This window comes from Scomber japonicus, chromosome 12, assembly GCF_027409825.1.
Source record: "Scomber japonicus isolate fScoJap1 chromosome 12, fScoJap1.pri, whole genome shotgun sequence".
NCBI classification, from domain to species: Eukaryota; Metazoa; Chordata; class Actinopteri; order Scombriformes; family Scombridae; genus Scomber; species Scomber japonicus.
Window position 1 is genome coordinate 20,808,649 of NC_070589.1, and position 15,997 is coordinate 20,824,645.

General features: G+C 41.3%; 1 protein-coding gene across 1 annotated transcript in view; it reads right to left on the reverse strand.

The window, feature by feature from the left end:
- obscnb (obscurin, cytoskeletal calmodulin and titin-interacting RhoGEF b) overlaps nucleotides 1-15,997 on the reverse strand; it is a 56,626-nt gene continuing 40,629 nt past the window's right edge. Inside the window, exons 47-78 of the mRNA XM_053329461.1 lie at nucleotides 15,113-15,379; nucleotides 14,603-14,878; nucleotides 14,196-14,468; nucleotides 13,534-13,824; nucleotides 11,672-12,997; nucleotides 11,169-11,450; nucleotides 10,731-10,812; nucleotides 10,494-10,615; nucleotides 10,184-10,381; nucleotides 10,025-10,057; nucleotides 9,819-9,917; nucleotides 9,431-9,649; nucleotides 9,156-9,189; nucleotides 9,005-9,057; nucleotides 8,788-8,886; nucleotides 7,580-7,636; nucleotides 6,444-6,583; nucleotides 5,852-6,052; nucleotides 5,663-5,739; nucleotides 5,385-5,555; nucleotides 5,032-5,191; nucleotides 4,643-4,759; nucleotides 4,326-4,490; nucleotides 4,073-4,231; nucleotides 3,799-3,976; nucleotides 3,599-3,712; nucleotides 3,292-3,459; nucleotides 2,935-3,037; nucleotides 2,670-2,799; nucleotides 2,344-2,437; nucleotides 2,157-2,199; nucleotides 1-1,547 (exon numbers count right to left, since the gene is read on the reverse strand). Of these exons, the coding sequence (XP_053185436.1) occupies nucleotides 425-1,547; nucleotides 2,157-2,199; nucleotides 2,344-2,437; nucleotides 2,670-2,799; nucleotides 2,935-3,037; nucleotides 3,292-3,459; nucleotides 3,599-3,712; nucleotides 3,799-3,976; nucleotides 4,073-4,231; nucleotides 4,326-4,490; nucleotides 4,643-4,759; nucleotides 5,032-5,191; nucleotides 5,385-5,555; nucleotides 5,663-5,739; nucleotides 5,852-6,052; nucleotides 6,444-6,583; nucleotides 7,580-7,636; nucleotides 8,788-8,886; nucleotides 9,005-9,057; nucleotides 9,156-9,189; nucleotides 9,431-9,649; nucleotides 9,819-9,917; nucleotides 10,025-10,057; nucleotides 10,184-10,381; nucleotides 10,494-10,615; nucleotides 10,731-10,812; nucleotides 11,169-11,450; nucleotides 11,672-12,997; nucleotides 13,534-13,824; nucleotides 14,196-14,468; nucleotides 14,603-14,878; nucleotides 15,113-15,379 (6,854 nt within the window). The 3' untranslated portion in view covers nucleotides 1-424. The remainder of the gene's footprint in view (nucleotides 1,548-2,156; nucleotides 2,200-2,343; nucleotides 2,438-2,669; nucleotides 2,800-2,934; nucleotides 3,038-3,291; nucleotides 3,460-3,598; nucleotides 3,713-3,798; nucleotides 3,977-4,072; nucleotides 4,232-4,325; nucleotides 4,491-4,642; nucleotides 4,760-5,031; nucleotides 5,192-5,384; nucleotides 5,556-5,662; nucleotides 5,740-5,851; nucleotides 6,053-6,443; nucleotides 6,584-7,579; nucleotides 7,637-8,787; nucleotides 8,887-9,004; nucleotides 9,058-9,155; nucleotides 9,190-9,430; nucleotides 9,650-9,818; nucleotides 9,918-10,024; nucleotides 10,058-10,183; nucleotides 10,382-10,493; nucleotides 10,616-10,730; nucleotides 10,813-11,168; nucleotides 11,451-11,671; nucleotides 12,998-13,533; nucleotides 13,825-14,195; nucleotides 14,469-14,602; nucleotides 14,879-15,112; nucleotides 15,380-15,997) is intronic.

The following is a 15,997-nucleotide window of genomic DNA, read 5'->3' on the forward strand; positions in this document are numbered from 1 at the left end:
ACATTTTGTAATGTTAGAGCCTTCAAAAGTCCATCAGTCAAATGTCAAGCCTTGGTTTCTTGGCTACTGTCCACTGTGTATTATACAACACATACATGAAATGTCATAACTGAACAGTGTGGGACTGAAACCTGCTTATAGTGACATAATTTATACTCACGTTTTCTCTCTTCTTTAGAGTTTTGTCAATAGAATTGTCTAAACACCTAAGAGACCATCTGACTCTAACCATTTGACAAGAAAAAGACCTGATGAGCCTATTTTCTGATGGGTAGTTTCAAAATGGAATGGTTTGTCAAATACAGTAAATATACTTCAGGTTAGGATATGTCTTATTCATCATGTAAGTGGAAATGTCCCCATTTAAGACTAAGAGGGTTTGTGTCAGTACATTATCTTTTATTATAGCCCAGTTATTTTAAAGCTACTGGTTCTGATAAAGATTATCACTTATTTGAAGAGTGACTGGGTTCCCCACTGATGTGTAGCCGTAGGTCTGAGTTGACACTTTGGTTTTAAAGCTCTGCTGCCCACCTTCAACTCTCTGCACCTCGGAGCAGTATGAAGGCTTCACTTCCAGCTTTGCATGGCTCACTTGAATGGGGACGTGCCTCTCCGTTGTAGACCGGGCGCCGCTGGCTTGGGGGACAGCAGATGAGAAAAGGCTGCTGGAGAGTTGATCCCTGAAGCGACCGAAGAAGCCACTCCTCTGCCTCGGGGCCACGATGGGCCGACCCACGTTGAGGAGCACCGGCTGTCCCACCGTGGATCCGCCAATCTCCCTCTGGAGCACAGAGATCTCACAGGGCTTTTCAACAGGGGTGTGGTGGGTACTGGAGGAGCCGTAGGTCTCACCTTCTTCTGGGACATAATCTTCCAGGTCCTCGAGTGTCAAAACACGGTCTCCGTGTGTCAGGATCTTCGGTTCCTGCTTTCTGTAAAGGTCAAGATCATTATCTTCATCATCGGGCTCAAAGATGACAGTCTGTTGGTCATCCAGGTCCTCACTGTCCTCTACATCTGTGGTAAGGACAGATGAGAGCTCATATGGCTCCCCGATGACTGCAGTGACAGAACCAGAGGGAGCGTTACCATCCTCGTCTTCCCAAGAGAGAGGCTGGCTGCTGACGTCTCCTTGCAGCTGGGCCTCTGCCTGCTCCACCAGCTTGTTGTTGGAATTATTGGCATTTGGGTTTTCTGGTGGAGACCTTTTGGGTCTGGAGGGAGTGGCTGCACGATCAGATGCTGCTGGTGAGATGCCTCTCCTCCTGGGCATCCTGGGAGATTTATTGACCTTGTACTCAATGACCTCCTCTACCTCAACCCACTTGGGCTTGCTCTCCGTGACCCTGGCCTCAGCACCTTCGGGCTCAGTAACATAGAGGGTTGGGATGGTGGTCTTTCTTGGAGTGGGTATCCTCCTTTGCCTGGCTGTGGGGGGCTCTGGGGTGGCAGTCTCTAAGCGGTGGGTTCCAGCAAGAGTCAAGCCAGGGGACCTGTGCCTCCTCATACGTGGGTTCTTCACCACAGTGGTTATAGTCTCCTCACTGGAATTAAGACGAAGACTTTCTGTACAAAATACTGGACTGCATGCAGTTTTCACACAGACTATGGAAGGGGGGGGGCTTCAAACACTGTACAACTGACACCAAACTATGCATCTAAATTTGAAAAGCTGACTCCCCACAAACTAGAAAGGAAGGAAAGTACATGTCACCAGGAGCATGCTTGGCTGTTCATTGTCTATGCTTTAAAATGATTCAGTATGAAGTCTTGGATTCAAATATAAATGCTGTGTGACGAGGCGCAATTATAAAGTTGCCGTTTAAAGTCGACAGCACCCTGGTGAAAACAGCCCATCCTTTCATCATCCTTGTGATAGACTCCTTTGCACTCAGGCTTTAAATATTGCATACATGGGGCCAGTGAGGGATGCACACACACACACATGCAAAATTGCTCCAAATTTCCTGTTCAGCAAGCCAACTCTGCAAGGCCAAAACTAATCTGAATCACATATGTACTTATCTTTTTTATCTTATAGCCTATTCACATTTCTTACTACTAATGAGGACATGAAATACACAGTTTAAATAATGATAAGATGTCCTACCAGTCAACAAACTGCTTTATGCACAAGCCCTGTTCACACTTACATGATTATGGTTTTCTTTGGTATTTTAGTCTCCTGCTCTGTAACTAAGGAGGAAGCAGAATGAGTACAATTTAATGGGCATAGAACAGTAATAAAGCTAGAGATGAAGTAACATATTGCAACATATTGAAAACCTGAAAAAGATATACAAAGAGTCTGTTTTGTGAGTATTAAGTCAGTGTTCCTACCTTCAATCCTGATTGCCTGCTCACCACTGCGAGCCACAGCGGAGGGTGGAATTAAATCAGCAGCACACTTGGCACTGCCGAGACGGTTGGACAACTGGCAACACAAGGATTATATTTTTAGAGTCCTAAAGATGATTTATTGTTGTTAATTGATATCAACTCACATAGAGTCAACTCTTTTGTGTAGACACAATTGTGGGACCAAATTAAAGTGATTCGTTTTTTTTAACAAAACATTCTGGATAGAATTAATGTATCTTACATATTAGTGAAAACAACAATATAATTAGTTCTGAGATTCAAGAATGATGTTACTATAGACCTACCTCACACTCGTAGTGTCCCAGATCTCTCTCTGTTAGGCTTTTTATTACCAAGACCAGAACTCCACTACGGAGTTCACTGTAGGTCTGATACTTTTCCTGATCAGTCAGCAGCCTGCCATCCTTGAACCACCTTGACCATACACAGGTACATGCAATCAGAGAGCAGAGGTTAACACACAAAGTGACAAATAATTTCAAACAACCATCTCAATTTAATCAAAATATTCTGAAAATGTCAAACATATAGTGAGGGAAGTGTATATACCTGATCTTTGGGCTGGGAGCACTCTGTATGACGCAGGTGAACTGAGCATCCTCACCAGCAACAAAGATAGCGTTCCTCATTTTATTGACAAAACGAGGAGGCACTACAAGAAAGATATAAGAATTTAATACAAATTTAAGCACTAGAATTAAGACATAGAGATTATGCTTAAGTGATGTTTTTTTGTCTATTTGATAACTACATTGGTTATCTGTTCCTTAATTTCAGTAGTTGAATTCCAGTCTGTTAGTTTAATTGCAGAATGACTCATTTCTGATATTTCTTGTGCTGCATTACGGTTATAAATGAAAATATGGTGTTTTGGGACACTACACTGTGTCAATGTATGCCACTTACCCTGAACAGTGATCTTGCCAAGAGTGCTGGCATTGCCAGCTGCACTTGTGGCAAAGCACATGTACTGGCCAGAATCATCTGCTGTCATGTTATCGAGGATCAGTGTGCAGGAACCATCTGGGTCCTCAATGATGATGTGATGAGGATCTGCCTCCACTGCACGTCCATCTGCAATCAACAAGTAACCCATGTATTGATGTAACACATACCTCAGACTGCTAGCATAGAGAAATTAATCTGTCATTCAAGTCAGGGCATCTGGTGTTACTCCATCACCCGGTGGAGGAAATAATGAAAATTGTTGTACCCTTGTACCAGGTGACCACAGGCTTGGGTACTCCAGTGGCTTTACAAGCCAGTTTAACAGTCTGTCCCAGTTCCGCTGTACAATTTGCCAGAATTTCATCAAAGTCTGGGTGACCTATAAAAGCAGATAAACCATGGAAAACAATGTTTGAAAATTGTAGTGATAAAAGAGAAACATCTTAGATTGTGTGTCCCACTCACTCCAAGATGGCATGCTGTATCGCTGCTGTAGTTCTCGGAAGTCTCTCAGCCATGAGTTTTTGATGGTAACCGTTCTGGCCTGCAAGGTATATTTCCTGACTGAGTCCTCGCGTTCATGCCAGATCTCAAAAGCACGGTCATCACCCTCCACTGTCTCATTCACATCGATGTTGTTCAGCTGCAGGATGAAGAACAGAGTAATCATCATTCAGACTGCAGACCACAAGACATAAGATGGCATCTAAACAAGACATGACAATATCAAAAGTCTTACCTTCATCATGTTCTTGAAGACATATGCTTGTGTATCAGTGTTGCTGTCTCTCTTGGGTTTGCAGATTACACAGTAGTTCTTAAAGAGAAAGACGTGGCGGTGGTGACCTCTAGAGGACGTCCTAATTCCAGGAGCTCCCTCCCACACTTGGAAAGGTCCCTGGTGCAAAAAGAGGAGAAGAAAACATATACACAATCAAACAATAAGACAATCAAGCCTCTAACCATTGCATTACTCATTAACTATACCCCACCTGTCTAAGTGGCTCTCCTAGTGCTTCCAGGGTTGCAGGATAGTTCTCAATCATGGAGACATGGTGCGTATTCTCAGAGCGCTGAGGAAGTGCAGAGACCATGGCATATGCTTCTTCCAGGAGGCAGCAGTTCTGACCATTTCTCGCCTTGTTTTTAATGAGCTCCTGAAGATGTTGAGTAGAAATTTTAATAAAACTGAGGTGATACTCACTGAGAAGTAGTTGTGACCGAACACATGCAAGTGATGAGTTCCCATCTGTAATGTAGAGAGGTGATCCTAACAAGATTGCTGCATGTCCTGTATCAAAGCTGTCACCTTGAGGAAGGCCTTGTACTTCTGAATCCTATCCAGTGGTTGTTGGACATAGGTGTTGATGCTGCGTACAGGGGGACCTGCTGGGTCTGCAGTGGCTTGCTCTTTCTCACTGTACTCCTACAATATAATGAAAGGTGGACATTTTTATTTCAAGTCATTATATTGGTGAAGTCCTTTCACAGTCAGCCTAATGACTATTTACAAGGTAACAACTACAAGTGTACAGACGCGAGTTGTCAAATAACAGCTTTAACAAAGTTGGCACAACAAACTGAAACAACAGAGATATATCTTTATTATGCGGTAGCAGACGTCAGGAAGTGTAATGGGTTTGTCTCATTGCATAATCCACAGTGCAACAATAACAGTTCTGTGAAAAGCTGTGTTACCTTAAAGAAGCGGTGGACAGTCTTGTCACTGAGGGCAGATTCAGCCTGAGGCTGACCTACAAGATACTGGAGGTACTGCTCAAAGCCCCCTTTGTTCTTCAGGAAGCACATGGCTATATCATCATCTGTCTCACAGTCATTTAACTTTGGGAGGAAGGCACTACAAACAAAATTATTCATTCAATGAGGATGAAAGAAATTTCACTGTAAATCTCACTGTATGTCATTAAATTGATTTGATAGGAGAATACAAATTGTTTTCTGTATAGATGATAAAGATGCAAAACACATGTTTTTCTTTTCTTTTCTAAAACAGCTGACTACAAAGACTAGTCATCAAGAGGTGAGCTCACTTGCTGTGGAAGGCCTTGATATCATCAATGTTCCTAAATATGTCTTTCTTGCAGCTGCTGACATCCGGTGGTGCATCAGCACAGTCTGCATGCTTCAGGTGATGGGAGGTAAAGAAGTTCACCTCTTTCACAAACTCTGATTCACCTTTGATCAAGTCCTGAATCAATTGGCTAGGGACATGAAACAATATAAATAAGAATGTATTATTATTACATCAGTTATGATGCTGTGCTTGGTTTCAGTGTTTTCTTAGTGAGAGTAGATTTGGTTTACTTACAATAATTTCCTCTTGTATTCTCCCTCAGATACCTCCTCTACATTCGTTTCTGGAAGATCACCTGTATCAGCAGTGAGCTGGAGGAATACACATTTTTATTAGCAGTTTTAAATGTTCAAAGGCTTCAAGAACTGATGTTGGTGGAAACAACTTTAGATGTTCCATTGCTGCTGTGGCCTTAAGACATACTTTTAGTTTCCTGTCCAGGTAGGCAGGTGAAACGAATCCTTGGCGAGATGGTGTAGTTTTGGTGGGTTTGGTCCGGACTAACCACTTGAGTGGATGAGCTGAATCCAAAACCTCAACATACTGCCCCTCCTTCAGGGAGATGGATTCTTTGCTTGCAATGGTTGGGTTGTAGTCAGCCGTTGCCACATAGATGTCAAACATCTGTAAATAATTTATATGAATGACAGCTCACATACTGTATGCACTGTGCAATATAATAATAATAATATGATAATATAGAAATTCAGAATGCTGAAAAGCTGTTTGTCTGGTTTTGTACTATACTGTAATATTTTTTTGTCTTCCACATATGTTAATAAGGCTGGCAGTGCAATGCCATCACTACTTACAGCCACAATATGTAGTGTAGAAACACATGGGGTAGTCTCAGCAGAAAAGGATACTGCAAAATTGTAATATTGCATGGTATTGCACATGTTTCTAGTTGTCTGGAGTAAATGTATGCGAACCCTTTTTAAGGATGATTGCTTCATACTTAATACAAGCAAACTTTGGCCAGTGTTACATGTATAATTTCCATACAGTATCTCACCTCTCCTCTGGCATCCCCCTCATCAGACTCAGAGGAGGAGTCCGCAATGAGGGAGGGAGGACGAGAGCGACCGTGATGAGGTGATGGAGAAGGGGTCTTAGTCTCGTCATCACTGTCACCACCTGGTACACGTAATGAAGCTGGGGCAGCACGCAGGGAGGAAGGTAATCAGAGCTTGACAGGTCAATTGTGAAAAATGCAACAACACGTACAGGTATGATGATCCATCTATCTTTTAAACTTAAGTACTTTGCTCAAGATGAAGAAGTATCAGTTTTGGGTTTGAATGTGGGACCACTCCATTTAGTGTGTCAGAGCTCAGCTGTGGCAGGACAAGTTAGCAAGAAGTCACATTTCAAGCAATCAATAGTTCTGTGCTGGTATCTACTGGTGTTTAATTTAATGTTTTTTTAATCCAAAAAGGCAAATCATTACTGCAATATATAATTTCAAATTTAAAAATAAATGAATAAATAAATATTTTGCAGACTTAAAGAAGGGGTGTCAGAGGGTCCGACACCCCATACTCCCGGAGAACCCCCCAGAGGACTCCCAGAGGGACACAGTCGAATGCCTTCTCCAAGTCCACAAAACCCATGGACTGGTTGGGCAAACTCCCATGCACCCTCAAGGATCCTGCATAGGGAGTAGAGCTGGTCCACAGTTCCACGACCCGGACGAAATGTAAATGATGTAAATGTATTATGTAAATGTATTATGTAAATGTATTATGGATTTTGTTAGTATTGTGACAACATGCAACAAAAGCTCTAGTACAGAGTACAGATAACGTTCGTGATCTGAGCTTTACACATACATGTCAGTCTGTGAACATGTATTCAAGCTATAACTCGCGACTAATTTCAAAACAATTTTGAAATGTCAAGCAAACCTCATTGGTGATGAAATAAGCGGCATGAAATGGGAAAAGATGTTCGAAGAGTTAGAAAATGATGGAGCTGTTGTGATAGCTCAAAACATAATAGAATGTTTTCCTACATTTATAAGGAAATGTAAGACAACATTGTTTCCACAAGGAATCTCCTTAGTGACCTGCTAAATGATACCTCACCAAGTCATATATCTTGTGGAAAAATGTATAATTATTGTGAAGCTGATGCACTTGAGATACATACTGGTAGCTTTGGGCCAAGTTTTCATCCACTGGAGCACTTCGTGATTCTGTGAGCTGTCTGAATAACACATTCATGATTGGATGAGCACTTAATTGGTTGGGTTGGTAAACTTATGGATGTAAAAGTGATAAAGGAATGATGTCTGTATGAAGAAACAAGGGCCTGTAAGTCATATACACATCAATGAAGCAACACATGCTGAAAAACAGAATGGACAAAAGGAAGAACAGGTTTGTTGCCAATTTCATCTCCATGAGATGTGAATTCAAATTCAAGAATTGCAGTGTTAAAGCATTCAGATTAAATAACACAATCACAATTCTTGAATTATCATAATAAATTCACTGAATTCAACCAAACCTGTGACTGGTACGTAACAAAACACTTAACAGCACTGTATCCAACACAGTGTTTGGACTGATTTTGTAAGCATCTTTAGTATTAGCTACTTGCAAAGTCATTCATAGCAGCTTGCATGTTTCATATACAGTGTTCATGACAAGCATCAGAAGATTAATATTCAGTATAATTTAGCAAAGCAATAGGCAACCATTATAATATAACACCATGTGATTCAACAGTGTAATAATCTGGTCAGTGTAGTCTTTGGCTGGAATAAAAATGTAAATGCACTCTGTGGCCTTGGTTGCCTATCTTGTATGTTATTGGGTCAGTTAGGTTGCTGCATGTATGATGACAACAACATTGATAATCAACATTTAATCACATAGCATGTGATTATATTTCATTCTACCTTAACACCAACACATGCATTTTGAATGTTAAACACAGTAAACAGCCAAAGTACCACCCACATTCGTAGCTTGTGTGTTTTGTACTAGCATCTCAATAATTTATTTAATCAAAATCAGATTATTACATCTTTCTTTCTGAAGGGCTGAAACAATTGTGTGTGTTTAGCTTGGAGCTGTGTGGTTCTAAGCTAAATTGGTTGACTATTGCTGTTATATTTTTAGATACTAAAAGTTAAAAACATAGTCATTACCTCAACATAGCCTGTTTATGTTAGCTTTAAGATTGGTTTCTGGAATATACAGTATAGTATGTCCAGCATTTTTAGTGATATACTAATTTCTCAGCATTTGTCTGGAAGAAAGTCTTGTAAACTTCTATTAGAATGTCTATTACCTTATCAAATAATGTAATACTCTACTACATACACACAATGGTCTGTGATATACACTTACCTTGAGTGAACTTGGCTGATACCATTTCAGTAATCTGGGAGGTGAGTTTCATGAGGAATTCCTCTGTACCAACTTCCCCTAGGTAGGGCATTTTACCCTCTTGATTGAAGTCACAAAGAATACCATAAACATTTCAGTATTTACAGTCTATAAACAACAAACAGGGTTACTAAAATTGTACTTGTATATGACAGCATATAAAGGTGATATATCTCACCTTTTCCTCTGTTAGCCTCATCCTCTGGAGGACTAACTGTAATCCCAAGAACCCTGAGGATTATTAAATTATGCATTTTATTTTCAATGTATTAACAATGTACAGATTATACTTTTTGCTGTGACATTTCACATCTCCAACAAAAACTTACTCTGTGACTTTGGTCTCTTGCTTTGGTTGTGGTGCTGAGGATTTGGATGAAACGATAAACATCAAGGATAACTTGATCAGACTTAAATAATAATGCCAATATTGAAATTTTGACATGATATATTTTTAGCCATAACTAATATGACATATGTATGTGCTAATGTTTCTTCAAAATCCAGATGACTCATGATGAAGTTAGAGGTTTGTACTCTACTTAGTGTACTCATTGATCATGATAATATACACAGACAATCTAGATGATTTTGTTTTCCTTACTGTCATCCACCTCGAGGTGGGCTGTGAAGATGGACTGTCCTGCCCTATTTGTGGCGATACACGTATAGGCACCAGTGTACTCTGTTCCCACGTCCATCAAGATGAGGCTGTGCTGGCGCCCGGAACTCGCTATTTTGTACCCCTTGGTATCAGGCTTGATCCACAGGACATCCTCAATTGATTCCTCCTTTAGCCAGGAGACCATAGGAGTAGGAGACCCTGAAAGATTAAAGATGAGCATTGAGAATCTGCAATACATGCTGCACCAGATACTATCACTGGAGTTGCACAACTGGGTTTTTATCTTGGTACAATTATCTTTTTGCACACAAACCACAGACAAAATGTTTGCAGGTGTTTAAACAATCAAACAATAAAGTGAACAAACCTTCTACTTTGACAGACAAAGTGATGCTGGTTCCTTGTTTCACCTTCCTGTTACTGAATCTTTCAAGGAAGCGTGGTGGCACCAGGGGTTCTTTGGGGGCTGTAAAAATGCAGTATAACACTAGAGCTCAGTCACTTATAATATATCATTATATCTTCAAAAGAACCTGTATTGGTGCCATGTCTGTAGAATAAATGTCCAATTACCTGTTTTATCTTGAGGCATAATCTCTCCTGGTTCTGTTAGAAAACATGGTTGTTAATATATAAACATCTTAACTGCATTTTTAAGCTCAGAGTAAATCAATATGATGTACAGTATGTCATGCTGGGTTTTTTTGTAGTCAGTTGTTCAAGAACACATACTTAGGACAATCAGTCGGGCAGAGGAGTAAGCAGAACCGGCTGCATTGCTAATGTAAGCAGAGTACTCCCCCATGTCCTCTTTCTTCACCTCCAGGATCTCCACGCCATGAACATCTCGCCCTGCTTGCAACAGAATCCTTTTTGAGGCCCGCAGAGGATGGCCGTCTTTGAACCAGTATATTCTGGGTTTGGGGAAGCCTGGAACACAGTAGACATTTCAGAAATACTACTCTTTTGTGTAAGTTGTGTAAGGCTCACAATCCACTATTATTTGTACAAACTAATGATTTGTATTTATTAATGAACATACCCTTTACTCTGAGCTGCAACTTTGCAATAGGTGCACCTGGACTGACATGAACATCATGAAGTTCATCCACAACTTGTGGTAACTGATCATCTTCAGTCACAGACTCAAAGGTCTCAGTTTCCCTGCTCAAGGAAGAGTAAAGCGATTCATATCATATCAAGTACTCAACATTTAAAAATATTATAAAATTATATTATCAACACGTCTTTTTAAACACTATGAAAACTGTAAATTCACCTGGACAGGTAGCCCTTGGCACTGACATAGGAAGATGTCTCAGTGGCATCAGCAGCAGTGTCATAATCTGAGCTGCAAGACACTGTTGGAAAAGATTGACATGCTGCATTATACGATGACCAGTGGAGTCAATAAGTAATTTTGCTAGCCCTCTGAGAAGCAGTATTAGTTTTTAAACATCAATGTTCAGCAATATTGTTGCAAAATAGGGTAAGATAGGGTTTAAGATAACGGTTATGTAGATGCTGGATACACCAACACCGTTATGTAATGTCAAACATCTATGTTCAATCCATTCAATTTCTTATTTTTTAAGAATTTTTAGATTTTGCCATAACTGTTTGCCATCACATGAACAAAATGTAACACTTGAAAGTACAAATATTTGTTAAAAAACTAAACAAAACACATATGTGTATGTAATGTACATTCACTCACTGTCAACCCTGAGTTCAGCCTTAGTGGCTGCAATGCCGCTGCTGTTTTCAGCTGTACAGCGATAGACACCCATGTCAGTGGGCAGCACAGTGGTGATAATTAGTTGGTGGCAGCCCTCTTGGTCTTCATTGATCATGTAATGGTCATTCTCCTCCAGCAATTTGCCATCCTTATACCAGCGAATGGTGGGAGAGGGCTTGCCAATCACCACACAGTCAAAGCTAACTGGATATCCATCTGGAACATCCTGACTCCGTAGCTCTGTCAGGAAGACTGGGGCAGCTGGTTAACAAGAACATATCAAGTCAGAAAATCCAAATAAATCACATAAAGTTTGAGCCACTAATAAACTGTATATCACTAGGTATATTGGGCTTTAGCATTAATCACAATAGTAAACACGCAAAGTAAGTGTAAAAGGAAATAAAGTGATTAATTGATGATTTAGAAATTGTATAAAAATGTTTAAAGGAGGAGGAGGGCCACTCTTATGTATTTCCTACCAGGCGCTCCAGTCATGAATGCAGGAGGCTCTCTATCTTGTGTAGGGGTCTCTGTGCCATCTTCAGAGTAGCCCATCTTTTTAATTCGCAGCTCCACTTTAAGACCTGCCTCTAGGATGGTTGTCTCTACAGGAACCCCATGGATTGTAAACATCTCCTGGAACCTCTTTGAGGCGACCTCAGCCTCTGTTCGTGAATCAAAGCGAATGTAAATGTAGTTGTCATCCTCACGATAAGAATGAGGATCTGGGGGACGCAGGTCTCCTTCATCTGCACTGACAAATGGTTCTTCCTCCACATCTGGAGGGAGACGTGTACGCAACAAGCGCCTGAGGCGTCTGCTTGCCTGCCTCAGTGACTCATCCATCTCACTACCTGATGAGCTCTCAGGCTCGCTGTCAGCACTGTAGCCCACCGTCAGTGGCCTTCGCCCAGATGACTCTCTTACTGTTCCCACTGTAACCTTACCACTATGAGAGGTGACTCCAAACTTGTTGGTGACTTCACAGGTGTAAACTCCAGTATCCTTTGTGGTGATGGCAGTGATGACCAGTGAGCAAGTACCATCATTGTAGATATCAATATGATGGTGTTTGCCATCCGTCAGTGGTTCTCCATCCTTCAGCCAGCGCACCTTATCTGGTTTACCTTCTGCCACACATTCCAGATGTATGGTGCCACTAGGTTCTTTGGTCTGGTCTTTGAATACATCTTTGAAAACAGGACGCATGTCTTTGCGGGTCTTGTAGCCCTTAAAGGCAGCTTGAATCTTAACAGCAGCATCTCTGAGCTCAGGCTCATCACCTTGACTTATCTCCATGATGTTAGTCTCCTCTGTAGACACTTGTTTTGTATCTGTCTGCTGAATTATGGTTGTTTTCACTTCAGTCTGCTGCACTGTTTTCTGCTCTGTCATCTGGAAATGTGCAAAGAACCTATCAGTGGCCAGAGTCTCTGACTCACCTGTTGCTGTGACAGAAGAAGTCTTGCTGCTTTTCTTAAGGTAGGACACAAGCGTTGGACCCCCAGTCACTGACTCATCCTCAGAGCTGGTGTACAAACTGGACTCTGTTTTAGTAACAATGGCCTGCTCCTTCTCGGTTGACTTTGTTTCCACTTTCTCCTCCTTCTGTTCTGATTTCTTTTGACCACCTTTACCATCGTCTTCTGGCTGTTCAGTGATGGAATCCAGAGTGGGCTCTCGACTCATGCGTCGTTTCTTTGCTGATGCCTCCCATAATTCATGGACATCACCTTCTTCTGCAGCTTCAGGGGGCAGACTGGGCTGCTTCATTATTTCAGACTCTAGTGGTGTTGCCTCTGTACCTATAACCACAATGGAGTTTTCAATGTGACTGTGGTTAAACTCTCAAAAAGTCAGATCCTATCAAATAAAACTTTACTTATTCAAATTTGGCATGGCAGATATTCCTAAAATCTGGTTTGAGAGGGATAACTTGATAAAGGTGTAACCACAGTTGAAGATGTAGAATGAATACAAAAACTGGTGCAACAAACACAATGTCTTACCTGGGCAAACTGTTTGCTGCACAGGTGCCTCTGTAACAATAAAAGAGAAATACACATATAATATAGTCATTTAGAAAACTTAACCTTCCTATATATTACAACAAAATAGATTATTTACGTTGTAATCTATGGTACTCAACAATATACTACTAAACAAAACAATGTCAAGTATTTCTGTGTAAAGAGGGATGAGGGTTTCCATCTTATATCAATAAAAAATAATAAAAAACAGCAGTTAATATTGCCTTGGCAAATTAAGCAAGTCCATCCTTGACAGAAAATAGAGAGACAGAGAAATGTAATTTCATGAACATAACCACACATCCACTCACCAAGCTGCACAGTCTGAGGCAGCTCAACAGGTTCTCCAATCCCAGCTCTGTTGATGGCTGCCACTCTAAACCTGTAGCTACTCCCTGGAAGAAGATTTTCAACCAAAAACTCTGTGTTGCACACAGGTTCAGACTGGCATGGGAGCCAGAGGGCACTGTCTACAAGCCGCATCTCCACCCTATAGCCCAGAATGGGACTCCCTCCATTATGTAGAGGAGTGAACCAAGAAAGGGTGACAGACTGTTGAGTCTTACTGAGGACCTCTGGGTCCTCTGGAGGATCCGGTACAGCTGTTGGGAAGAAAACAGCGATAGAACTCTTAAGGACAACTCCAGATTACAATGTTGATCTGTCAATGTCTGTTCTCTATTCCTTCAAAACTATCATCCATTAAATTCATACACTAAATTCATAAGTGGTTTCATGCTCACAGGTGGTTTGTTTTAAAGTATTAATCCATGTCACCAGGACATATGGAATATGGTGAAAAAATATTCACTCAGAGAACCATAACTACAAATGTATCTTTCAGATTTATATCTAAATAGATCTTATATTTAAAACACGAAAACAATATTAATATTAAATATTATATTCTTTTAAAATTAAGTTGCTCAACATAACAGTGTTTCTTAGAAGTACTGTTTGTGTAAACACTTACTGACAATGGTGAGCTTGGCCAAAGAGAGAGCATCTCTAGCTGCGAATGTAATTTCCTGCTGGGGCAAAAGAGGTGCCTGTCTCAGGACAAGGCAATAAGAGCAGCCATCAGCCCTCATAGCCCAGAGGTCACTAGGCTTGAGCTCGATTCCATTGGCATACCAGGCTACTTCTGCTCCAGGGACAGGCTCGGTCAACTCAACACAAAACTCAACCTTCTCTCCCACTGCAGCCACCTTGTCCTCCAGACCCTTTACAACTTCAAGCTGCCAGCCTTTTAGGAGAAAATTAACAATTAAATGTAAAAGGTAATTTGAAGCTGATCACATGAGATTATTTATGATTAAAGCAAAATATTAATATAATACAATAATACAAAGTTTTGTGTCATTAATTTGAGTTACTCACCTTTGACAGAGAGTTGGGCAGATGTGGACGCTGTACCAGCTTTGAAGGTCACTGTGCAACTGTCTTTAACACTCAACTCTTTGAGCAGGAGCAGGTGACGACGACCACTCTCAAATGACACAATCTCAGCATTAGGTGATTCTTTCACTGGTTTCCCATCAAGAAGCCAACAGCAATCTTTGCTCTCAGGACGAGAGAGGGCACACTCAAACAATGTTTCACCTCCATCAAAGGTTTCCATATTCTCCAGGCCCTGGACAATTTCAATGGGTTTGGCTAAAGGTCAGAATGGAAGAAATGAAGAAAAAAAGAGAGCACAAGAGTTTAACTATTAAAGAAGACTTGCAATGTTTAGGAAGTCAAATCATTTGAGATGTTGTAAACAGAAGACACAAACTTTGTGACAACCAGCAACTGATCAGTTTACTGGGCCACAGAATTGTCAGATATGAGGGAATCAGAGGAGGCTCCCTAAAGGCTGGTGCTCTTTCCATGTGGAGGGAAGCTCACCTTCCACATGAAGTGAAGCTACCACACAGGTCCCCTCTGCTTCACAGGAGTATGTGCCCTTGTCCACAGCGGACACTCGGCTAATGTACAAGCGAGCCACATTCCAGTCCTGCTCCACCACCACCCTTCGGCCGTCAGGCTGCAATGGTTGGCCGTCTTTCATCCATTGAGCCTTGACTGGCCTTGAGAACTGGCAGATGAACTCAGCCGGTTGGTTTTCAAGCACCCGAAGGTCCTCCATTTCATTCACCACTTCAACTGTGGGATCTGAGGTTGGAGTCAGGGGTCAAAGTTATAGGGCTTGACCATAAGACATAACGATATGCACAGGCCATGCCAAATGACATATAGGCTTTATAACCCCCAGAACAACTTCAGATATTCATATGCAAGGGATGTTAATATGGTTTGGGGGATTGTCTGGTACACATTGTGTATTCCAAATGGTACACATTCACTGTGACCACTGTGTTGACTCTAAAATTGACTAGGGGGTCAAAAAGCTCAACTGTCAAGATTCGGGGCAATGGTCATAACCAAGGGCCAATAAATGTTGGCCATTGATAACAGAGGGAGGTGTGATAAGTGAAGAGCTCCCAAACTCATTGGGAAGGTATTGGAAGGTTAGAGACTTTCGTGCTTGCAGGTTAGGGGCAGGGCCAGTTGGTGAGATGGCACAATGGCGATGAGAATAAAGGTAAGTAGTGGAAAGCGACTGGCCTGAGTGGATGGGTGGAGCAGCACTTTACTAACACAACATGTCTGTTGTTACTATTTGTTGGTTCACTTACTCTCTCCAATAAAACTCAATACTGAAAACCAGGCCTACTATACGTTATTCAATGAATCCAATCACCAATTAAGTATCTCTCATCATTTACATTA